The following is a 23,609-nucleotide window of genomic DNA, read 5'->3' on the forward strand; positions in this document are numbered from 1 at the left end:
GGTTGGAAATATAAAAAGGTAAGTTGGAAAATGTGTTTATGATGCAAGCGAAATATTATTTGGGATAAGTTTTGTATCCAAACACTTATCTTTTCCCACTCAATTACAGTGGTATTCCGTGAACAACAATGTCACCATTTTGGGAATTCCCACTTTGATGCCCGTTTGAAGCTTAACAAGTAGAGGGTTGGGTAGGGTTGGGTAATAAGATATGATTGATTATAAGTAGGAGATTCTAAATTTAAAACATCTTACTTATTTAAAAGAAAAAAAATAATATATCACAATAATGGCTCGTGAGGATTTGATTTAGTATTAAACAAGATTTGCACTATGTTTGCAATTTTGGACCATAATTTTTGAATAAAAATTTTTATTTTTATATTGAACACATTTTTCAATAATTTTTTATTTCATAAAATCAAATTGTTATAATATATTTTCTTATAAAAATTTCAAATGTCGCAATCCAAAAGAGACCAAAGGGAGGGGTTGAGTGGTTCGGGAAGGAGGGCGTGTAAACGAGAAGTCTGGAGTCGAATCCTTCCACTTACAATTAAATAGAGAGAGAGATATATATTGAATAGAAAAGAGACCTGTCATTTGGTACCATTGAGATCTTGTTTTGAAGTGAGGTGTTTTTGTTAAAAAAAAGAAAAAAGAAAAACAAAGTACCTTTGACAGCACTTTTAGGTCGGCACGGAGTTGTGATACTTTTAATAGAAAGTAGTTTTCGATGCTAAAAGTATTTTTGAGTTATTTGGTAAACATTATTCCATAAACAATATGGTGCTTTTAGAGTAGTTTTTTGTGCTTAAAAAAATATATTAAATTTATTATTTCATCCTATATTATGAACTAAATAAAGAGATAAATAAACTTAAAAATTTTAAAAATAGCACATTATCTAATATAATAAGTACTCACTAAACTATGTACCCAAACAATATACTTAAAGTAATTGAAAACTCAATAAGTGCTTATATTAAAAGTTCTATCAGATGAACTACTTTTCAATAAGTTATCTCAATTTTAAATAAGCCTTTAAAAGCTTTATCAGGAAAATATTTTTCAATAAAATACTGCAATTCCAAACAGGCCCTTAGCTGAAATTTAAATTTAGTACTTTTAGAATTATTTTTGTATTTGAAAAAAATAAAACTTTAAATTTAATCATTTCACCCCAAATTTAATAAAGATATAAATATATTTTAAAAATTTTAAATTACACATTCTCCGATACAATAAGTATTTATCAAAGTATGTATCCAACAAACGTACATATTTAGAAGTGGAAATGCATTAGGGTACATACTATAGACTCTCAGTTGTCTGGTGTCTTCAATTAGCAAATCCAGTGAGGTTAGCCCTTGACTAAAAAATGGATTCAACTCTTTATTATATTTAATTTTTGTTGAGCTCCACTGTAATTTCTCATAATTACATAAACCTCCCTAGAAATCTTCAAAAAACCTCTTTTTTTAAAAAAAAAAAAAAAAATTTGACACGATAATTTTCATGCAATTCTTGCTCCACCTCTACACAAAGAGGAAGGGTAGACGCAAAAGGGTTTTGAAATCCCCCGTTCTACGCCCCAAGAGTAATAGCCAATAGGCCTCAACTTACAAGGACTTAAAATCCCTCATGGTGGCCAACCCAGCCCGCCCCACAATAACCTGCCTAGAGAAAAATCGAAGTACTAAACCAGTAGTCTCCCCTTTCCTTCCCCGAGACCCTTTCCTGAGAGTTGCTTTGCTGCTCAGCTTTCCTTGTTCAGCTTCAAATCTTCCTGTCTCAAGAGTTCGTCCCGGCCGGAGCACAGATAAACCAAAAGAATCAGAATGGTGATACTATTCTATTTCCAATACATACTGTTCTTTGAGGCTATCTCTCTTTTAAATTTCGTTTTCAAATTTTTGATGCTTCAATAAGAATTTTAATGCTTTCCTCAAGGACTGCCTTTTTCAATTGTTGTGACGTGGATTCGTGTTTTCTTGCAGTTGTTTTTCTCCTATTTCAAGGATTTGGTAGGCAGAGAAGTCACTGTGGAACTAAAGAATGATTTAGCAATTCGAGGGACCCTCCATTCGGTCGATCAGTACCTCAATATCAAGCTTGAAAATACTAGGGTTGTTGATCAAGAAAACTATCCCCACATGGTACAGGCGTTTCTACTCTTTTCTTCTAGGGTTATGTTTCTGTTGTGGGTTTTAGGGCTTTTGATAATTTCGAGTGAAAATTATTCAATTTCTCGTTTGATTTTGATGTTGTGCTAAGAAATTTTCTGTTCAATGCGTGATTTGTATCTCTCTTTGGTCATCTTTTGCTTTGTTTGTATGAATCTAACTTGTGATTTTGGAATCTTAACAAGGAATCAACATGAGAAGGATGTGGTGCCATGGTTTTCTTGAATGACTTTATAGTTCAAGTAATTTTTGAGTGTGTTGTAGTCTTTAAGGTTTTCAGTTTTCTTGTTGTGACTCTGGGTTTTGTAACTGTATTGTTCTTTTCAAGTGCTTCTTGTACTCGTTACTTTCCTGAGGAACCTGATTTTTCATACAAGATGCATAAAAACTTTACAAACATGTAGTGTGTTTTTCAAAGACCAAAATATATTATAACTATTGGTCCTTTCTTGTACATCAATCTGTGAGCTTATGAATAATTTTTGAAAATTGACTGACTTTTGTGATTGGTTTTGATTTTCTGGTAAAGGTAAATTTCATGATCTATTGTTCTTCATTTCAAGTGTATTGACAAAGGTATAATGGAAGCTGAATGATATTTTGCCTTTTTGTGCTTCTCTAATCCAAGGAGTAATATATAGTTGGGAATGTTAGAGGTTTCATGGATGAAAAGGTCGAATAATTTTCTAACAAAACTTTGCAGTTCTAGTTAGAAGGTTTATCGAATACTATGTGCTATAGCAATGTTAGATGCACATCTTTTCTGATTGAAGAATAAAAAAGATCACGGTTTTAAGGAATGCTGCAACAAGGGGGTGGGGTGGGGAGGCCTTATCAGTTGTGTCTAAAAGTTTTCAGTCAGAACTCTCAAACGTTTTTTAGTCCACTGTTGGAACTAATGGTCTAGGTTTTTGTGGCTGTTTCCCGTGTCTGATTTGGTTCTTCTATTGGTATAGGAGATTCACTATTCTTCTCTGCCACCATGTATGAGAAGTTAGTCTGTGGATGGGTCTGAACAAATTATTGTCATCTCATTATATTATTTATGTCTTTGCTTCTACTGGGCTGTATTTGGCAATCTACTGGAATTAAACCTACTGGAAGTACAGAGCTGGCTATTGCCCCTTGTGTTAATGTAATGACTAGTAAGTCTGTCCTGAATGAAAAGTTTAGGTTTCATCTCATATTGTTATAAGATGATTATAGTCACTGACTTATGAAGATAATTTAGAATGAAAAAATGGTAAGCGTGGCTCTTATTGGGAATTGGAAGCAGTGGACCTCGTGGTTCCAACAAGGCATCTGGTACGTCCACGATTGGCGGCCTTTAGCATGTTGGATATGATGAACCTTTAGTAGCATTATGATACTCTTCTTCTTGGTTTGGCAGCATCCAGGACAGGGCATACTTGTGTTCGTGTCAGAATTTTTTTTGAGATGCACCCATAGCTGTTATTGATTTAAACTTATTTAGTGTTTTTTTTTTTGGAACTTTTAATCCTTTCCCTTTATCCAATCAAGTTCTCAATTTTAACACGTTCAGATCAGTTTGGATATCATGCCCCTTCCTAGGCCTTATTCCTCGCGTTCTCATCTTACATCTGGATTGTTCTTAAATTTTGCTTGACATAATGTTGGAATTATCCATTCATCTGGTCATTCAATTGCAGCTTTCGGTGAGGAACTGCTTCATTAGAGGGTCAGTGGTGAGATACGTCCAGTTACCACCAGAGGGAGTTGACATCGAACTGCTTCATGATGCAACTAGAAGGGAAGCTCGTGGTGGGTAAAGGTCTAGCAATGACATTGTGCATGAGCCTTGGATTGAGATATTTGACGTATCAGTTTTATGGCTTATATTTGTTGTATTAGCAAAACTTCTCAATTGTTTACTTTGTAGAATGTGGTTGGTCAGAAATGTTTTGGAGTTCACCGTACGGGATATTTTTAAGATGGCCTTGACATCTCGTTTATATTTGATGATAAGTTGTTTCTTGGACGGTGCTAGCTTTTGTACTTGGAAGCCGCCTCACCTCCTTGCACCTTGGTAGCTGATCAGTTTCTTCTGGTGGGATTGTGAGCAGAGCCATAAATATTTTGTACGAATAGGCGTTCAATGACCCCAAATCCTTAGAAACAGAATACTTTTAATTTAAAGACTAGGAATGGCTGCAAGAGAATGGGAAAAGAAATAATCACATGGAGTTGTAATGTGCCTGTTTATATTTTAGGCTCCAAAAATGAAGCAGAGAATTTATATTTACATTTTAATAAAAGTAAATCGAGATTAATTATCTGTAACTGAGATTAGTTTCATATAAGCGCGTTTAAAACCAAAATAGCGCCAATAAATCCAGTCGCTGAATATTCTGGATTGGTCCCAAGATTTTTACAACTCAGAACGGGGCCTGCAAGTCCGGCCCCAGCATTCTTGAATTCATCCAAAAATTTCAGTTATTTGCCAGACAAGCCCCCCGCGCCCCCCCCCCCCTTCCAAAAAAAGAAAAGAAAAGGAGTTGACGGGCCTTTTTACTGTGATTTTCTTTCCTTCCCTCGTCAATCCAATATACGTACTAATATTATCATAACCTTTTTTTTTTAACCAGAAATTAATAAATTTCCTTTCTTTGCGTAATTTAGGGAGGAATAGGATAACAGGCCTTTGTGTCCATGGATACTCTAAAGATCTCTCATGGATACTCTAATTACGTGGCTCAAAGGATACTCTAATTCCTTGTGGGTCAAATAATCATGCATGCATGTCTTAACTGGTTCCTCAAAATCTGTTTTCTGATCTTTTTTGGACATTTTTAGGTTCTTTCCCCGTAGAGAAACTTGTAAGATTTTCCTTTTTTTTTTTTTTTAAACTAAAATGTTAAGCGTATGTAAATTTTGCATTTATATATCCCATCAATGCTATAGATTCGCTGTCTCTGCATTTTCCTCCATCCTCAAAACCTCGTCGCAACCTTTTTGTCATCGCTCTCTCCTATTCCCCTCCAGAAAAGAGTTTTTGGAACAGATTTTAAAAACTCTCCGCTTGTCTGAAGCAAAGAAGATCACCAAGAATTAAATTAGTCTCTTCTGGTCTTTGACGATGGAAACTCACGTTCTTTATCCGGTACTCAGATCACTTCAATTTTATTTAGCACATTTTAGCATGTTACATTTCTTATGGTGCCATCATTTCTTCTTCTTCTTCTTCTTTCTTTTCGGACGCTTTTGTATAAAAAAATAATAACTAGCACTTTTATTTTAACCCGCAGATCATTGTTCTCAGAGTGAACATAAATTGCTGCAAGGACTGCCCTGAGACGCTCAAGAAAGCATTATGGAGTATCAATGGTAATAGTTGTTCGCTACAATTAATACCTTTATGTTTTGTATCTTTTAAGAATAATGTTTTCCAATTTCCCAATCCGAATTCAATGGTTTATATATATATATATATATATATATATATATATGGCTACATTAACTAATTATGCTTGTGTTCGAGATCTGAAAATTCGGCTGTGTAATGCTGTCCAGGTGTCTATTCGGTTGCAGTGGATCCAGAAAAGAAGTTGGTGTATGTTGCAGGCAAAGTAGACCCAAAGTTACTGCTAGATTCCATTGCAAAAATGGGGAAAAGTGCGGAAATTTTGTCCTGCGAAGAAGGGGCCAACAAAGACAAGAGACAAGCTTATGATGACCACTTCTTCAACCGTGGACAAAACTATCACTATCACGGGAAGGAAGACTACAACTTCCGACGAACTGGGATGGAGCAGAAGCAATCTGGCAAGAAAGAAGGAGATGATGACCACGAATTTGAAGATTATGTACCACCCAAATTTGATCCACACCTATGCAGGGATCCTTTCTGCAAACTTCACAATAGAAGACCGATTTTTCATGAGAAGGTACCTGCGTGGAACAGTCCCCACCACTCTGCCCGATTTTTCCACGGAGCAAGTCCCATGTTTTACCATGGGAGTCACCTTGATGACTACTATTCTCATCCCGGAATGTCACAACCCGGTTATGGTGGATATGGTTCCCATGGAGATGATAGTGGTTGCACAATTATGTAGATAGGCTCTTTCTATCGCTAACTCCAGATTTTCTCCTTTTTTGTGATTTGGAGTTATTGGCAAATAACAAGAACGTGCGCTAGATCTTTGCCTCTCCTAGAGAGCCCTAATGTCACCCCTAACTACAAAACCTGTTTTATGCACATTTCTCTTTGTGTATGCTTCGCTTGTATACATTTTTTTTTTTTTTTTTTTCGGGCAACGATAACAATTGTATAACCTATTCTATCTTAATCTATAAAGGAGGGGAAGCCTAAGGAGGCTTGTGTGTAGGAGCTAGTAGGTATGTAGACCTGACTAGACCAAGAGGATGCTATAACATTACCTTTGAATTTTTTTTTTGCTGCAGGTGGGGTTTGAACTCCTACCTACAGTCAGTCCAAGGAGGGATTTATTTGGTGTTCACTTTCAACTAAGTTTGTTCAAGCCTGTGTTTCAATCATATGCAACTGCAAGATTGTCTTGAAACAAACACACATAATTATACCTCAACACACGTACCGTGGCATGTCTAGGACTTTGAGAATGTTCTTTGTTCCTTAATTCATACTTTAATTCATGCTAGCACAGCTTATAAGTTAAAGCTAATACTGCTAGTTTTTGGTTTCTTATTTAAATTCCCACCAGATGCTGCATGATGCCTTGACGTACTAAGGAAGGTACCTATTAAAAATTGAGAGATCTCGATACGCAAAAAATCAAATCAATTATGGATACAACCTCCTCATTGGCTCCCGGACTAGCATTTCCTTGAATCTTTTCATAATCACCGACCCATTGCATCCAAGGGAAGTTCGCGGACGAAAAATATATTCGTTTGGAGTAGAAGATACGGACCTTCAAATTCTTGTATATTGCTAAGAATCTTTTTTCCTTTATACTAATGAAAGATTGACTCAAGTAAGAATGGGTGCAATTAAGTTTTCGAGATTTGTCCGAAGATTTATTTGTTTCTCTCCACAGAACAATTTCTCATCATATATAAGCTCCAGCCGTCCTCCTCTCGTGAAACATTCACCTTATTAATTCCTCTCGACCGACCTCGCGATTCATTCACCTTACTATTGATTCTTATTTCTTGCTGTTAAGCGCACAGAAAGCCCCTGACACTCGAACAAAGGTACGCTCTCTGCTGCTGCTTTTCGTCCTTCTCAATATCGCTTGATGCATGAGACAGTAACTGAACTAAAAGAGTGAAAGAACTTGTTACATCGCTTTCATGCCTCTGCAAATGCTGTCACGACAGGGATGGTAATCATGATCTAGAATAAAGACGACGTAGTTCTTGTTTTTTTAACCTTTCTTTTCCATCAATCATTGTTTAACATACGTACCATACCTTACTGAATCTGGGATCGATGATGCAACCACATCGTGGTTGAACGTTGGATGAATTTTGAAACAGTCAAAAGGCCAACCAATCTAGAATGGAGGTTGTCAAATGATGAACGAGTGAAAACAAATACTACATCATTGCGTCTGTTAATTTCTTAATTGATGATCAAGAACAAATCTAGGGGTGGGACTGAGGCCGGAAAAGATCCACTTGAAATTTTGAGTGTGAAGCTTTTTGTAACATCATTTATTCGATGAATTTGTGAGTGACTCTTCACTAGTGCAGTCCGATGAATTTGGTGAATACTAATCGTTCTAAAATTACGCATTCGTGGTTTTTGCATGTTGGCGTATGTATCTAATTGGGGTAGTCCCTGAGATTGGTGCAATGGAGCCTTATGCGGATGCTGTAAGTTGTAGCCAGACGACATTTATTTTGTAATTAAAACTTGATGTGTTAATCAACATACGTACTAACCTCCATATATACTTGTACGCATAATTATAACAAAATTTCAAATTTTGTGTTGGCAGAGTTGTGTGTTGAAAGTAAACGTACGTTGCGAGGCATGTAAGATGAAGGTGGTCGAGGTGCTGAGTTCCATCATCGGTAATGATCCCTTCACTCCAGTTAGTTGCATCATACGTAAAATTAAGTTATGCTAATATATATATATATATATATATATATTAAAAAAAAGTAGTATTCCTATTTGATAATTTTAATCTGATCAACTATTGTCATTGAAGATTTTTGTAGTATACTATATCGATCAGACTGGTATACGAAAAGAATGGTAATTCATCACTTTAACCACATGAGATGACATAGAAATATCCTCACGGGTCATGGCAGCATCTCCTTATAACTATATATATATGTGTGTGTGTGTGTGTGTGTGGTGGCAGGAGTGTATGCCGTGGAAGTTGATGCACGAGAAGGGCTAGCAAAAGTGTACGGCGAGGTGGATCCAAGCATACTACTAATGGCATTATCAGGAAGTGGGAAGCATGCGGAGGTAGCATGGGTTAGGCTGAAGCATCCTGCGCTCAGCAATGACTGCCATAATTCCGGCTGCCATGGCAGGTACACGAGAAGGGGCCCGTCATGGTATGATCAGAACGGTTACTGCCATCTAGGCCAACAACCCTTCTGCCCAAGGAGGAGGGCAATGGCAGATCATCAGGATCCTTACCAGTGCCACCATGGATGTGGTGGTTATGGTTATGGACCGTACGCTTATCCGCCGCGCGCTGATGATACCGCGCCTCACTGCAGCGTCATGTGATTTGGCTTCAGAGTTTGCACCGCCTGCTTCTGGTTCCTGACATCCTTCCCTTCCTTAATATGGTCTAGTTTTTGGAGACCACACTTTTTTGGTTTGTTGGTTTGATGATGGACTTGGATTTAAGCTGTGTTCCAGACCCAACTCCCTGTGGTTGGGTGTTTGTTTTGACAGGTCAAATATGAGCATTTAAATTGACCTGAAGTAAATTGATAATTTCCACTTTGGATCCTTCCATTCATTTAAAAAAAAAAAAAAAGAAAAAAGAACGGTATCAAACGGCCGCCCAATTCTAGTAGTGTCAAATTGTGGCCGCGGAATCGAAGACGAGAGAGCAATTGCAAAACTGCTAAATCTAAAAACCTTTCCTGGCTTCAAGTTCTTCAGACAGATTTCGAAGCGTCCAAATTATTGAGGAAAAGTGCTTTGATTTTCTTTCTCCATCATCTTTAAAAGCATTTTTAGGTTGATATTTTCATGGAGTTAGCCGAAGATCCTCCTCAACAAGTCCTAACAACGACGACAATTCCCACAATTAGGTACTCCGTCTGTGAGCGCCCTACCTATTTTTTTATGCTCCGTGGAAACTTTTATACCAAGCATGTAACTTTTGTGCATAATCGTCCAGCAATTTGGTCTTCTACATTTATTGCCTTTTTTTTTTTTTTTCCGGTCTTCGACATTTATTGCTTTTGGTTGTTGATATTAAGAATTTCTCCCAAATAATATCTCAATTTGGGATGCTCCGACCTGTTTCCACGCCGAAGGGGGACTGGAATTTAAGTGCCAGGTCAAATTTACCACCTTCTGTGGCTTGCTTGTATTTTGTTTGTTTAAAGTTACAATTGCCCTTCTAAAATTAGGATTCCTGGTTCTCTGTAGTTTTATGTAGTAACTTAAGATGCCTTGCTCGTGTTTACTTAGTCTGTTCGAGGGAGATTCCAAGCCTCCCAAGGGGAATGGGAAAGGGGAGGACTTGAAATGCCTTGCTTTATATAAGTTATTTGAACAGAATGTCTGCAGAATCTGGCAATCGTAGTCATTCATGTAGTTAACAAATTATTAGGGTTCCCTGAGAGTTAACAAGATCTTAACGAATGGAAAATCTCTGAGTCCTTATGGAAGAATGCGGACCTTTTTACTATTAAAATTTGACCTATTGTATCTGCTTTATTTCAGAATCTTTGCTCTTTTCGAGGTCACCTGAGCCTTATTTTTTGGCCCAAAACTCTCTTTTCATATCCAAAAGATGGTGTCCCCCTTAATGCGTATTAATGATGTTTGACTGCTGGGGACCTTTTCCCAGGCATAAATGTGCAGCATGTTTCAAGCAGTATAAGAAGAAGGAGCATCTCATTGAACACATGAAGGCCTCCTACCACTCTATTCATCAGCCTAAATGTGGGGTATGTCACAAGTATTGTAAATCCTTCGAATCTCTGAGGGAACACATCCACGGTAACATATTATGCAATGATCATGGAGATTCTCTGATTGGAATTTGATGGTCATTCAAGCTGGTTAGTTGTCAACTTTTTGTCCTTTAAACTTGTAGGTCAATTGTCTAAACCATCTTGTTCAAGAATATTTACAGAGAGGGGTTGCATACTTTGCTTGGAACTCTTTGACAGTGTGGATGCTCTTACAAGTCACAAGTGTCAGTTACCTGCTCCTGATCCTCTTGTGAGTTGGATTAGAAATATTTACTTGTAACTTATTATGTAACTCCAGAGAGGTGTATAGCTTATGTTCCATAAAGTTATCTGTTATCATATTCTCAATGATGCTTATCGCGGAAACCATTACATAACTTGTTAACAAATGCTATCAATGAACATACATCACTGTCTCAGTATGGTGTTGCAGGGAATGATGAAGTTGCCTTGTGTAGAACCTCAAATTAATAAGTTAGCATCGGACATCAAAAAAGGCATTGGGAGAGGTTACGAAGCCATTGCCTTAGATTGTGAAATGGTAGGTGGTGGAAGCAATGGGTCACTTGATCTCTGTGCGAGGGTGTGCCTTGTTGATGAATATGAGAAGATACTTTTCCACACTTATGTGCTACCCCAAATCCCTGTGACTGACTATAGGTATCTCTATCCATAATCTTTTTGTTGTTTTGAGTTTTATGGTTTATGGTTGTACGCTTTGATCATGTTCCTCTGCACAATTTGCATAAGGTTTGAAGTCACTGGTATCAAAGAGGAACACCTGAAAGGTGCCATGCCACTCAAGGAAGTGCAAGACCAAATTCTACAGATTCTTTGCAATGGGGAGTCAGTTAAGAGCTTATGGTGCAGTGGCGGACAAGCCAAGGTTCTTGTGGGTCATAATCTTGAGCACGACTTGGACTGCTTGAGAATGAATTATCCTGATCATCTACTGAGGTTTTTTTAATCCAAAATTGCTATAATTTTGGATATCAAGAATGTTTGGTCCTTGATTATGACTGAGATCTTATCTCATGTTTTCTGCAGGATAATGGCTACATTGATTAATTCTTTAGCTCTTCCTTAGTACATGTATAGTTTCCTGAGCAATTCAAATCCTCCAATGCACTCTACAGTTGTTTGCATGTATTTATAACAAAGAAACCAGCATTTTCTGGACAAACTGCATCATGTTTGCTTGTTTAACTTCAATTGGCAGCACATGACATTCAGCATATTTTATTACTTGTTTTCATTGCTCCTGAGATTTGACTTTTCCATATTGTTGTTGGAATCCCTTTTGACAAAGTTTTGAAGTCTTGTCTTATAAAAATTTAATTGTGTTATTAGTTTACCATGCCAGAAACCGTCAACTGCAAAAAGGATGAAAGACAAGAAAAAAGTCAGAGAAAGATAGGAATAGAGCAAAACTTGTAGAATAGCATCCTTTATGGCTTTAAATTGGACTTTTGTGACATCTTTTGTATCACTTTTCAATTAGAAAATGCTGAAGTTGAAAATATATAAAATGCGTGCTTGCATAATTTGAGAATAACCATTATTAAAGCGGTTGACATAGTCCAAGGGTTGTGCTTGGTAGTTAATGAGCTCCATTTTTGGATCATTTATGTGGGCATTCTGACCCTTGTACCTAAACTTTGAGGGGCAAAAAAGAACTACTTCCATTTTTTTTAAAAAGAAATTCTATATTCTATTCACTGCTTCGTTTACTTTCACATACTTATTTTCCTATCTGTTTCTTTGTACATGCAGGGATACTGCAAAATACCATCCCTTGATGAAGACTAATCTTGTCAGCCACTCACTCAAGTATCTTACAAAGACATTTCTAGGGCAAGTTTCTTAGCTTTAAATAATCTATCAGTTATTGTTTGGGTATTCTTTCACATAACAGTTCTTAATCTCAGCTTTTTCTTATCTATCATTGGTGTTTCAAGATGATGCTCTGTCAAAATTTCATGCTGAAAGGCAATTTCAAAAAATGAAGAATAGAAATTTCATTTTTTTTTTTTTTACTCACATTGGGCAGTCAGTGTATGCCTAAACATGGAATCTGGTTAAACATTTTTTTTTCCCTTTTATTTAGTGTGAAACCTTATTGCGTCCCAAATGGATTAAAAATCAGTTCATATAGTTAGCTTTTTAGTTATGCTATGCAGTGTAAAAACAAGAGCTACCTGCATTATTGTGATATAATGAGTTTGAAGTTCTCCTGTTGTATGCTGTATAACAGTAACGGATCATATCAAATTTCTTTTTCTGGATCTGCAATGCTTCTGGATGTCATTAAACTCTGTAATACAATTATCTTTCTTAGAGAGTTTTATTAACTTGTTCATTGAGTTCGTTTTTGCTTTACAGGTATGATATCCAAATTGGGGCGCGCGATCCTTACGAAGATTGTGTCTCTGTGATGAGGTTGTATAAGATAATGCGCTCCCAAGATCACCGGATGGATGGGATTGGGTGGTCGTTGCCGGTTCAAGACAATTTCTGTTCAAGCACTGTTTATGATTCATACAAACTAAATGAACTGGAGCAAATGACACCAGTTGAACTCTTTAGGATATCCAGGTCAAACTATAAATGTTGGTGTTTGGATTCAAGCCAAGCCTTTGAACATGCCTGCAATACTTGCGTTAAAGCTGAAATGTCAAATTCTTGGAGGAAGTGATCGATGTTTGCTTTCTCACTGTACATTACTTTTGGTCATTTTAGAGGTTAGTTATTATGACTGGAGAATTTTTGTTGATGTGCATTAAGTTTTTCATGGATGCCGCGTTTTTTTGGCAACTGTTCTGCTTTCATCATAGTGACGCCTTTGCATTTTTTGAGGCTCGTCAATAGCCACGTACCAAAAAAAGAGTGGAAACTTGGCGATTGAACTGATGCGCCTCTTTTTTCCCAGTTCCTACCCTCGACTGAATGTTACGCCGCATCAGCAGCATAAAATAACATCTAAAAGTCTTACCTGTAACCTGGGAAAAATAAAATGGTCCTCCAATACATCAGGAGTTGGATATACTGGTTGATTTGTTTTACTTTTTTTTTTTTTTTTTTTCTGGGTTGTTCTACTATCCTTGGCTTTAATAAATATGTATTACAACTACAAGCAGCAGGGGCTACAGCACCGTTGATGTTTATCAACGGGACACTTAAAAAGTAAAAACATTCTTTATTGTTTTTGAATTGGGGTAAAAAACAATTACAAGGATATATAATAATATGTTTTAAGGGAGGCTAGTAGTGATATTTTGTAAATCTTAGAGGATGATGGCAGTAGTGAAACTGTAAGAAATCTAGGGAGAGTTTTCTCAAATTATCCCTTGACATTTCTGTAGTAACGGCTGAGAATGGAACCAAGCAGCGAGATCGAGAAGGAAATAGCCAATCAAGCTTTGTACTCTACTACTAAAATCGCAGAGCGACACAAGCAGTAGTGCTACTGTATTATTCCCAGGCCCCCAAAACTGACTTTTCTTTTGGAAACCCCAACATCAGGATCAGGTGGCTCCCTTGCGCAAGCAGCGCAGTCAAAAGTCACGACAGTGGACTAGAAAAAGTCTCCCTCCCTCTCTCGCTCACACGGCCCGAATGGTACGCTACTCACTTCTGGACCTTCTTCTTCTTCATGCTGAGATAGAGCACGCTTGACCCAGATCTGTTACTGCAACCTTGGGAATTTTTTGGCGTAGGACAACTCGAAAGAAACACTCATAGTGCTATGATGGCGTCGGAAGGGGTAGGGTTTGTTGAGAATCAGGGACATGGAGGGAGCCCGTGGGAGGGGCTGATGGAGTTGACCAAGTCAGCGCAAGACAGGAACATGGACCCTCTCATGTGGGCGATGCAGTTGTCTTCCACCCTCACCTCCGCTGGTCTCTCCGTTCCCTCACCGGACCTTGCCAACTTTCTCGTCTCTCACATTTGTTGGGCCAACAACGTTCCTGCCGCCTGGAAATTTCTTGAAAAAGCTCTCACCCTCCGAATCGTTCCCCCTATGCTCGTCCTTGCTCTTCTCTCTACCAGGTGCTGAGCTCTTATTCCTCCCATAGTAACCCCCTCTGTGTATGTGTGTATGTCTGTATCTTAGACCTTTATTATCTGGATTAACATTTTCCGCGTTTTTTTTTTCGAAAAAAATTTCTGCAGGGTAATTCCGAATCGAAACAGGTATCCTGCGGCATACAGGCTGTATATGGAGCTTCTTAAAAGATATGCCTTTTATCTGCCATCTCTTATTCATGGCCCCAACTATCCGAAGTATGATTTCTTTTTGTCATTTTGAAGCTTGTCCTGCTTTCTGAAAATTCGCATAGAATTTCTAGGCTCTGATTTCTTTGTTCATATGGTTTCATTAATTACTACTTATTTCACATAATGAAGCAATACCGTCTGTTCGCTGCTTAATTAATTTGCGTTCTCCATCAATTGCAACTTTCATGAGGAACTTCACCCTCACACAGGCGTACGCGTGTGTGTCTATATATATATATATAGCTAATAGTTCTCGTGAGTAATATATTTTCCTGTCACGGCTATACAATTGTCAATGCATGAGTTGCAGTTATTCAGTTTACATTGTTGATCGCTTCCTATACAAGAGGGTCCTTTCTAATTATGCCATTGATATAACTACAGAAACTCACTAGTTTGCAAATGCAATTTCAGGATTATGGAGTCTATAGACAATGTTCTTCATCTTACCCAAATGTTTGGGCTTCAGGCATGTGAACCTGGGCTTCTTGTTGTTGAATTTGTGTTCTCAATTGTATGGGAGTTGCTTGATGCATCACTTGATGATGAGGGGTTGCTCGAAATCGCTCCTGAAAAGAAGTCCAGGTGGGCAACCAGGAATCAAGATATGGAAATAGATAATCATGATGGCATTCAGTTGAAGACTACAGAAAATCAGGAAGCCATGCTGAAAATGAATACTGTATTGGCTATTGAATTAATTGGGGAATTTTTCCGAAATAAAGTATCTTCCAGAATTCTCTATCTGGCAGGACGGAACATGTGAGAATCTTATCCTTTTACATGTTCTATTCAAACTTCTTGTGCAGACCTTTGTGACTTCCTTGTACAGTTGATTATTACTGGTGCACAGTTTAGAATCTATTTCCCTTTAATCTTCCTGCCTGGGGGAGTGAGAGGGGGAGAAAGGACATGACAGTTGACAGTTGAATTTGTTCCTTGAATTGTATTTCTATAAAATATGGTAATTGCAGTTGTGTTGCTTATATAGCATCATGGTTGGCATCTAATTACACTTTGGTCTTTCTATTTTCATTAGGCCTGGGCATTGGGAATCTTTCATTCAGCATTTGCACTTGCTCACAGGAAAATCAACTGCTTTGAGAAATTCGAAGAATATTTCCCCAGAAGCTCTCTTAGAATTGACGTCCAGTACACGTAGGGTCCTGTCACGGGAATGCAAAACAAGTTCACAGCAAATGTTCCATGCAGTAATGGTCTCTGGATCGCTCATATCTTCTGCTGGTCAGTGCCACGGTACAAGTCTTTCAGCACTTTGGCTTCCAATTGATATGTTTTTGGAAGATACCATGGATGGATCACAAGTGACAGCTACAAGTGCTGTTGAAACTCTTACTGGTATGCTTCTTTTATGTATTCAAGCTCTGGTTATGCCAAGAACTAAGGGGGACCTGTGTGTTACATACTTCCTGGAGAATATAATAAACTAGATCAAAATTCCAGGTCTAGTGAAGGCTATTCAGGCTGTTAATCGGACAACTTGGCAGGATACATTTCTCGGCCTGTGGATTGCTGCTTTAAGGCTTGTTCAGAGGGTAAGAAGGCAGAGGATGAGAAATTAGGATTTTGCTGCTTCTCTGGCTAGGGTTTTTTTTTTGTTTCCTGAACCAGTTATGGTAATATAAAATTGATACCATTTTTAAACGTCCTTTCATGTGCTTTTGAGGCTCTTTGTTCTGCGGGAGAGCAGTATGTTATTTGTGGAGCATTCTACTCTAAGCTTGTAATTACTTATTAAAAAGTTATGACAAATTGGACCATTTGGCTTATTTCAGATGCTGTGAATTGATCAAGTCTTCCCTTAACCATGTGGACAGGGGTAGAGCTACAGTGCTGTGAGGGTGGGCAATTGCTGCCCCTCAACTTTCAAAAATTTGAGTGTAGGCTAGGAAAAGTTTTAATAATCTAAATTTTGTCCCATAATTGCATTCCCCTCCCCACCCCAAAAAAAATTATACACACACATAAAAGTCTTTAAATCTTACTATCAAAAATGATAACCCATGTATTATAAAAAATAAATGCCACTTGGAAACATACAAATTGCAAAGCCTTTTGAAGACTAATGCATAAATTGACATATGATCTACATTTTTATTCATTGTTTATGTACATTTCTATAAATTTAGGCATTTTGTAGTTGTCTCAGATCTTACCATAATTTTTTGGATCTGTAAAAAGTTAAGAGAGCCATCATTATATTCTTATATTTGTGAATGTGTGTATTGTGTAAAAAAATTGTAATCTCTCCTTTGATGGTTGCTTAAGAGTACTTGAGCAGTTTCATCCCCTAATCTTAGGGTCCTGGCTCTGTGACTGTAGGTAGACATTTTTTTGGCCATATAAGATGTTTCACCCTGGCATGCCTAGATAGGCATCAAGTTACCTAGTTAGCTTACTTGTGATTTAAGTGAATCTTTAAGGAGTTGGTTATTATTTTAAGCCATTCATTGTACCTCATTTGGAAGGTTCATTGAAAACTTCTTGTACATGGTAATTAGTTCTCCTCCCACTGAGTTTTCCTAATTCTCTTTGTTTAGGAAAGGGATTCAAGTGAGGCACCTGTACCACGCATAGATACCTGCTTGTGTTTGTTGTTGTCTATCACCCCACTTGCAATTGTGAACATCATTGAGGAGGAAGAAAGTTCTGGTGGATCTGAAAGCTGCCACCTTACTGGTCCAAGAAAAGAGAAACATTCAGTTGGAAAGCGTCGCAAAGATCTAGTGGCAAGCCTGCAGCAATTAGAAGATTATGAAGGCCTGTTGACTCCACCTCTATCTGTTAGTTCATTGGCTAATCAAGCTGCTGCGAAGGCGATGATGTTCCTTTCAGGTCTATCAGTTGGCAGTGGATATTTTGATGGCATAAGTTTAAATGATATGCCAATGGGTTGTTGTGAGTATCTCTTTTTTGCTTTCTACATGGTGTAAAGCAACTAGATTGTTGTTCGTAATGTTATATTAGATCCTACTTTCAAGATGCTTCACGAAATTTTGTTTCCTGCTTTCAAGATGCTTCACGAAATTTTGTTCTCAAAATTTTGATCTGCAGCTTTGTAGGATTTGTTGCAAGTGGAATTCCTTCAGTTCTATAGTTACATAATTGGCTTTTATAAGTGTTTGCAGTGTGTGCTTGACTTTTATTTTCATGGTATAAACCATAATAGATTTACATCCCTGCAGATATTGCTTGAATCTTTGAGTATAATGGGAAAGATATTGCTTAAGTTTATTGTTTATTGTGCTACCTTGTTGGTTCTTTATTTGTATTTGGATAGCTGGGAACTGAAGCCTGGCTCCGTGTTCCATTTCCATATCTGATAGTTTGCAACTCCGTGTAGCTGGAAACCTGCTGCATCTAATTGTTGAAGCTTGCATTGCTAGAGAAATTTTGGATACTTCATCATATCTATGGCCTGGCTATGTGAAAGGCCGCACCAACCAAATGCCACGTAGCATATCTGGCCACATGCCTGGTTGGTCATCTTTAGTGAAAGGATCTCCTTTAACTCCTCCATTGGTCAGTGCATTGGTTTCAATTCCTGCTTCAAGGTAGGAGAAAAAGGGTTCTTAGAGGGGTTTTCTTTATATCTTACTATAATATGTTACATTTTTAATGCTTTGTAGCTATTCTTCTGTCTTCCATCTTTCTTGCTTTTTGTTGTCAATGAAATGAAATTAGGTGACGGTATGTTGTAAGGTCTTTTCTGCATTTTAAGGCTGGATTATGAATATTGAACAAATCTGGAGGGAAGACGGTTGAGAAAGTTGTTGAAGAATAATAACTTTTCCATTAGGAGGCATTTTAGTTATACACAGACATGGTCTTGTTTGGTATACATTGAACTCCTGGCTGCATGACTGACAGCCCATTAATTATTAAAGGGATTTTTGACACTTCCGAACAAAGAAAAAGCGGTCAATTGGTACAGGTTTAAAGTATCAGCTGTCCAGAGATATAGCTGATTTGGTTTTGTCTAAGCTCGACTGTATTCTTCTTTTATTATAGTATGAATTGAGATTACAATGATTCAGCTCTTCTGTTGGCACATACCTAGTGCAATAAGCTTGGCTCGTCTTTATCAAGCTTGAGATATTTTCTTAGTAGTATATGTCTATTTTTTGGTGGCAATAAAATTAGCTTAAATCATCCTTATTTTTATGTAATACAGTGGAAACTTTGATTTACTAGAAAAATGTTAAAAATTTTGTCTACCTCAAAAGAGCCTCAAAAAATACAAGAAATTAATATCACAAGTGGAGACATTGCGGGATTGAGCTTGAGTTTTGGAAAGTTTAAGCAAGTCAAGCCTTTTGCAAGATCAAAGTGCTAAAGATGGCTTCAGTTATGTTATTTCAATTTTGTCCTTGTAAAGAAGATAATCCCAAGGTTCTAATGATTGATATTTGATGGCTACAAGTATTATATTTTTTCTTGAAGTCACCTGGTCATTAGTTAGAGCCTTCTCTTTCTGTAGCCAAGTATATCAGATTCTGTTTCTGTTAATATGCCCAGTGATAAGGAAACTGAATTTAAGCTCATGGGTTTGATGGAAGCTTAGCAGAAATAGAGAAAGTATATGAGATTGCAGCCAATGGATCAAATGACGAGAAAATTTCTGCTGCTACAGTTCTCTGCGGGGCATCTCTTGTTCGTGGTTGGAATATACAGGTATCCTGTTGTGAGCTTATTGACTAGAGCTTTGTGAATTTTATTTAATTAAGTGCACAATACTTTTGAACCCCTCTAATATGTACATGTCATTACCTCAGAAAGTAAATAATATTGCCGAGTAATTTGTCTTTTTAGATTCCTTAATTTGAGGAATGGCATCTCCTTTTGCAGCTAGGTTTCTAATTTATTATAACTTTAACTCTGTACTGCCCCATCGTAAACATAGTTTTGTTTCCATATGCAGGAACATACAGTTCTTTTCATCACTAGACTGCTCTCACCTCCTATTCCTGCTGATTATTCTGGCCCAGCGAGTCATTTAATTAGCTATGCTCTATTTCTGAATGTTCTTCTTGTTGGGATATCACCTGTTGACACAATCCAGATTTTTTCCTTGCATGGATTGGTAGGTGAAAATATTATGTACTAATGCTTTTGCTGAAATATGTAGTATGAATGACAAAATTTCTGAATTTAGCAGATCTGAGCTTGCTGCAATGTTGTTGTATTACTTCTATATATTGCTGAATAATGCTTTTGCAGGCTTTCATAAACTAGTTATTTACGTAGCTATCCTGCATTTTGTAGCTTAAACATATTGGGGGGACATTACATGAAAATTAGTGGAATTTCTGGACGTCAATTGCAGCAAAAGCCTGCTATTGCTTTTATGTGGTATGATAACTGTGTAGGTGTTGTAGAAAATAACAATTTGTTTGAGGAAATTAATGCAAAGATGCTGAAGCTTAAGGCTGCTCAAGTTTGGCTTGTTTGCTACATAAAGTCCTAGTGAATGTGATTTGTCTTCCAGGTTCCACAGCTTGCTGGTGCATTGATGCCAATTTGTGAGGTTTTTGGTTCCTGTGCTCCCAATGTCTCATGGACTCTTACAACAGGGGAAGAAATTTCTACCCACACTGTCTTTTCGAATGCATTCACTCTTCTGCTGAAGTTATGGAGATTTGATCAACCACCACTTGAACATGTTTTTGGTGATGTGCCCCCTGTGGGCTCCCATTTGACTCCTGAATACCTTTTGCTGGTGCGCAACCTGCAATTGACGTCATCCGAGAATTCACCTATAGGGCAATCTAAGAGCAAGAGACTTTCAAGACTTTCAAGTCCATCTGATAGAGAACCCATAGTCATGGATTCTTTTCCAAAAGTAAAACAGTGGTACCGGCAGAATCAAGCATGTATTGCATCAACCCTATCTGGCCTTGTACCTGGAACTGTTCATCAGATTGTCGATAGCCTCTTGACCATGATGTTTAGGAGAATAAACAGAGTTGCTCAACCAATGACTCCAACAGCGTCTGGGAGTAATAGTTCATCTGGAACTGGAATTGATGACTTCTCCCTTCGTCTTAAAATCCCTGCTTGGGATATTTTAGAAGCTATTCCTTTCATGCTTGATGCTGCCCTCACAGCTTGTGGTCATGGAACACTATCACCTCGTGAACTAGCTACGGGTTAGTAAATTGTCTGAGGAACTTAACAAATGGGGACCTTTGTCATTTCTATTTATTGCGTCATGAACTATATGCTAGAATTCTAATTGTTTAGCTGATTCAAGAGTTTTATTGACATTTTAAAAAAAAATGCTGCTATATTTTCTTATAATTTTTGTCAATGCCTATTTATTTGTCTAACTCATGATGATAATTTTCTGGTAAGATAATATTTATTCACTAGAGCCCGTTCTATGCCATTGATAGAAGTATGGACAGAAATCTAGTAATCTGCCACAATCCATCTGTAATGGTTTATTGTTTGAGTTGCACAGTGATATATCGATATTCTCTCCAATGTTGACTAGGTATTTTTATGCCTGTCAAAATAGTTTCTTATCTCATTCATAGGGTGTTGGACATTTTCATGATTGCCCAATGAATTTTCTGCTTGTTTACATGTTCAATAGCTTGGACAGTTTTTGCATACCCTTGATTTTACAATACTCTTTAACTTCTGATAGACACCCTATGAGGCACATTAGGAAAAGTTCTGTCAGCACAGTGTACACCCAAAATTAAGTGACATTTCAACACATTATTCATTTTTTCCTGCACATACTAAATCAAAAAGAAACATGACCAAACTGCTGTATCCTTTCTTCCTATCACTAACCAAATATTAAGCAATCATTACCTTTGTAATAATGTTGAAAAGAACCCCTTTTTTTGGTATTTGATTTCTGCCTTTTCCTTGTTCTTTTTACTTGGCATGCACATTCCTTTGTTAGGACTGGTCGTTCATTGCTTCTTTAAAAATTTCTAGATAGTTTAAAAGTTTTTCTTCATAACTTATTCGTACACACTGTTTCTAGGGCTCAAAGATCTGGCCGATTTTTTCCCTGCATCTTTGGCAACAATTGCAAGTTACTTTTCTGCTGAAGTGACGCGAGGTGTGTGGAAGCATGCTTGTATGAATGGTTCTGATTGGCCAAGTCCAGCCGCAAATCTAGCCAATGTCGAACAGCAGATAAAGAAGATTTTAGCTGCCACTGGTGTTGATATACCAAGTTTACCTGTAGGTATGTTCTTGGTGTACTTTGTCTTAGTCATTCAACTCCTTCCTCTAGCCTAGAAAGTGTTGCATAAGATAGTATTGTTTATTGAACTAATTGACTTCTGTACCATTGAAACGCAAGTTAAAAAAAAGTTGAACTATGTGTCCTGTGCGGTTAGTGGGTACTACCTGGTTTTAATCTTTCAATTAGTCAATGGGGAAAAAGGCCTAACAAGTAGTTCATAAAACTGTCTTTATTGACATTTGTTTTGCAGTTTGTATGCATAGGCTGGATAGTATAATGGGATTAGAGGTTTTTAATGACTTAGTTGTCAGTCTCTTGCCTAAAATTTTGGTTTCATTGCAGGTGGCAATTCTCCAGCTACCCTACCTTTACCCCTTGCAGCCTATGTGAGCCTCACGATAACCTATAAACTTGAGAGAAGCACTGACCGTTTCCTTAACTTGGTCGGCCCTTCCTTACGTAACCTTGCCATTGGTTGCCCTTGGCCAAGCATGCCCATTATAGTTGCTCTGTGGGCCCAAAAAGTGAAGCGTTGGAATGACTTTCTGGTTTTCTCTGCATCCCAGACAGTCTTCCATCATAATAGTGATGCTGTGGTCCAACTCCTCAGGGCGTGTTTCACAACCACTCTTGGGTTGAATTCTTCTTCTATCTCAAGCAATGGTGGCGTGGGAGGTCTTCTTGGTCATGGATTTGGCTCTCATTTTTATGGTGGTATGCATCCTGTTGCTCCTGGAATACTGTACTTGAGAGTCCATCGAGCTGTAAGAAATGTCATGTTCATGACTGAAGAAATTGTCTCTCTCTTGATGCAATCTGTTAAAGATATTGTAAGTAGTGGTTTACCTGCAGAGAAACAGGAGAAATTAAAGAAATCAAAATTCAGCATGAAATATGGTCAGGTTTCTCTTGCTGCTGCAATGACTCGTGTCAAGGTTGCGGCTTCATTGGGGGCTTCAATAGTTTGGATTACAGGTGGACTAAGTTTAGTTCAATCCTTGATCAAAGAAACGTTGCCATCATGGTTCATATCAGCCCAAGGGTCAGAAGCTAATGGAGGGGAACCGGGAGGAATGGTTGCCATGCTGGGTGGTTATGCTCTTGCATATTTTGCAGTGCTTTCTGGAACTTTTGGATGGGGAGTAGACTCGTCATTGGGGGCCTCTAAGCGGCGAGCAAAGATTCTTGGAGCACACTTAGAATTTCTGGCTAGTGCAGTTGATGGGAAGATATCACTTGGTTGTAACAAGGCAACATGGAGAGCATATGTTTCAGGGTTTGTGAGCTTGATGGTGGGTTGTACACCAAAATGGATGAATGAGGTGGATGTAGATGTTTTGAAGAGGCTAAGCTGGGCACTTAAGCAGTGGAATGAAGAAGAATTGGCTCTGGCTTTGTTGGGAGTTAGTGGGGTTGGTGCAATGGGTGCAGCTGCTGAATTAATCATAGAAACTGGATACTGAATTTTGTTCCATCAACTAGTCGCTGAAGTGTAGTATTTTCCTGGTAGATACTTATCTAACCCTAGTTCATCTAGCTGCTTTAGAGTCTCTGCCATGTATATCATACATAGAACAACAGATATTGAAGCCCTGTACATAATAAAGATACTCTATTTTTGCGCCTCTAAAAAGGAGCCGCCTGGGTTTGAAATGGAACGGTATCTTAATTTCTTGTCCTAATTTATACTGCAGTTTTCTTATCACATATTTTACTTGTCTAGAGTTTGGAACCAGGAACTACAACCTTCGTTCCTGATTGATTGGATATTTGTGGCGCTGCAA

At 37.8% G+C, this 23,609-nt stretch overlaps 3 protein-coding genes across 10 annotated transcripts; all 3 read left to right on the forward strand.

Annotated features, from left to right (window-relative positions):
• Positions 1–1,605: 1,605 nt before the first annotated feature.
• On the forward strand, positions 1,606–4,185 carry LOC113733914 (sm-like protein LSM2). Its single transcript, XM_027260151.2, has 3 exons — positions 1,606–1,844; positions 2,001–2,159; positions 3,857–4,185. Exons 1-3 carry the CDS (start codon positions 1,842–1,844, stop codon positions 3,974–3,976), a joined length of 282 nt encoding a protein of 93 aa, XP_027115952.1. The 5' UTR covers positions 1,606–1,841; the 3' UTR covers positions 3,977–4,185.
• A 3,798-nt stretch (positions 4,186–7,983) lies between these two features.
• LOC113733898 (RNA exonuclease 4-like) lies at positions 7,984–13,130 on the forward strand. Of its 6 annotated transcripts, XR_011822062.1 has the most exons (10): positions 7,991–8,006; positions 8,132–8,207; positions 8,507–9,422; positions 10,190–10,341; positions 10,439–10,566; positions 10,750–10,976; positions 11,067–11,273; positions 11,364–11,408; positions 12,090–12,170; positions 12,699–12,735. XR_011822062.1 is itself a non-coding variant. In XM_072067968.1 (9 exons), the coding sequence occupies exons 3-9, from the start codon at positions 9,361–9,363 to the stop codon at positions 13,009–13,011; spliced, it is 1,131 nt and encodes a 376-aa protein (XP_071924069.1). In that variant the 5' UTR covers positions 7,984–8,006; positions 8,132–8,207; positions 8,507–9,360; the 3' UTR covers positions 13,012–13,034. The 6 variants fall into 6 exon arrangements, 5 of the variants coding, with proteins under 5 accessions (XP_071924069.1, XP_071924075.1, XP_071924085.1 ...); XM_072067968.1 differs by lacking the exon at positions 11,364–11,408 and having other exon boundaries at positions 7,984–8,006; positions 10,190–10,289; positions 10,737–10,976; positions 12,699–13,034; XM_072067974.1 differs by lacking the exon at positions 11,364–11,408 and having other exon boundaries at positions 7,987–8,006; positions 10,190–10,289; positions 10,439–10,540; positions 12,699–13,034.
• Positions 13,131–13,683: 553 nt separating this feature from the next.
• LOC113733878 (mediator of RNA polymerase II transcription subunit 33A-like) lies at positions 13,684–23,507 on the forward strand. Of its 3 annotated transcripts, XM_027260107.2 has the most exons (13): positions 13,703–13,934; positions 14,033–14,366; positions 14,490–14,600; positions 15,009–15,356; positions 15,634–15,953; positions 16,059–16,150; positions 17,156–17,513; positions 17,959–18,169; positions 19,175–19,289; positions 19,537–19,698; positions 20,104–20,764; positions 21,619–21,825; positions 22,168–23,507. In XM_027260107.2, exons 2-13 carry the CDS (start codon positions 14,062–14,064, stop codon positions 23,286–23,288), a joined length of 4,011 nt encoding a protein of 1,336 aa, XP_027115908.2. In that variant the 5' UTR covers positions 13,703–13,934; positions 14,033–14,061; the 3' UTR covers positions 23,289–23,507. The 3 variants fall into 3 exon arrangements, with proteins under 3 accessions (XP_027115899.2, XP_027115908.2, XP_027115914.2); XM_027260098.2 differs by having other exon boundaries at positions 13,684–14,366; XM_027260113.2 differs by lacking the exon at positions 19,537–19,698 and having other exon boundaries at positions 13,703–14,366.
• The last annotated feature ends 102 nt before the right edge of the window (positions 23,508–23,609 follow it).

The sequence above is a fragment of the Coffea arabica genome, chromosome 1e (assembly GCF_036785885.1).
Source record: "Coffea arabica cultivar ET-39 chromosome 1e, Coffea Arabica ET-39 HiFi, whole genome shotgun sequence".
NCBI classification, from domain to species: Eukaryota; Viridiplantae; Streptophyta; class Magnoliopsida; order Gentianales; family Rubiaceae; genus Coffea; species Coffea arabica.

Excerpts from the sequence above, each read along its gene's own strand:
- LOC113733914 (XM_027260151.2), top strand. Across the intron at positions 2,160-3,856 it reads AAGAAAACTATCCCCACATG|CTTTCGGTGAGGAACTGCTT; the intron begins GTACAGGCGTTT and ends ATTCAATTGCAG.
- LOC113733898 (XM_027260126.2), top strand. The coding sequence starts at position 9,361 with ATGGAGTTAGCCGAAGATCCTCCTCAACAAGTCCTAACAACGACGACA. Across the intron at positions 10,342-10,438 it reads TCTGAGGGAACACATCCACG|GTCAATTGTCTAAACCATCT; the intron begins GTAACATATTAT and ends TTAAACTTGTAG. Across the intron at positions 10,977-11,066 it reads ATCCCTGTGACTGACTATAG|GTTTGAAGTCACTGGTATCA; the intron begins GTATCTCTATCC and ends AATTTGCATAAG.
- LOC113733878 (XM_027260098.2), top strand. The coding sequence starts at position 14,062 with ATGATGGCGTCGGAAGGGGTAGGGTTTGTTGAGAATCAGGGACATGGA. Across the intron at positions 19,699-20,103 it reads TTTTTTCCTTGCATGGATTG|GTTCCACAGCTTGCTGGTGC; the intron begins GTAGGTGAAAAT and ends TTTGTCTTCCAG. Across the intron at positions 20,765-21,618 it reads ACCTCGTGAACTAGCTACGG|GGCTCAAAGATCTGGCCGAT; the intron begins GTTAGTAAATTG and ends CACTGTTTCTAG.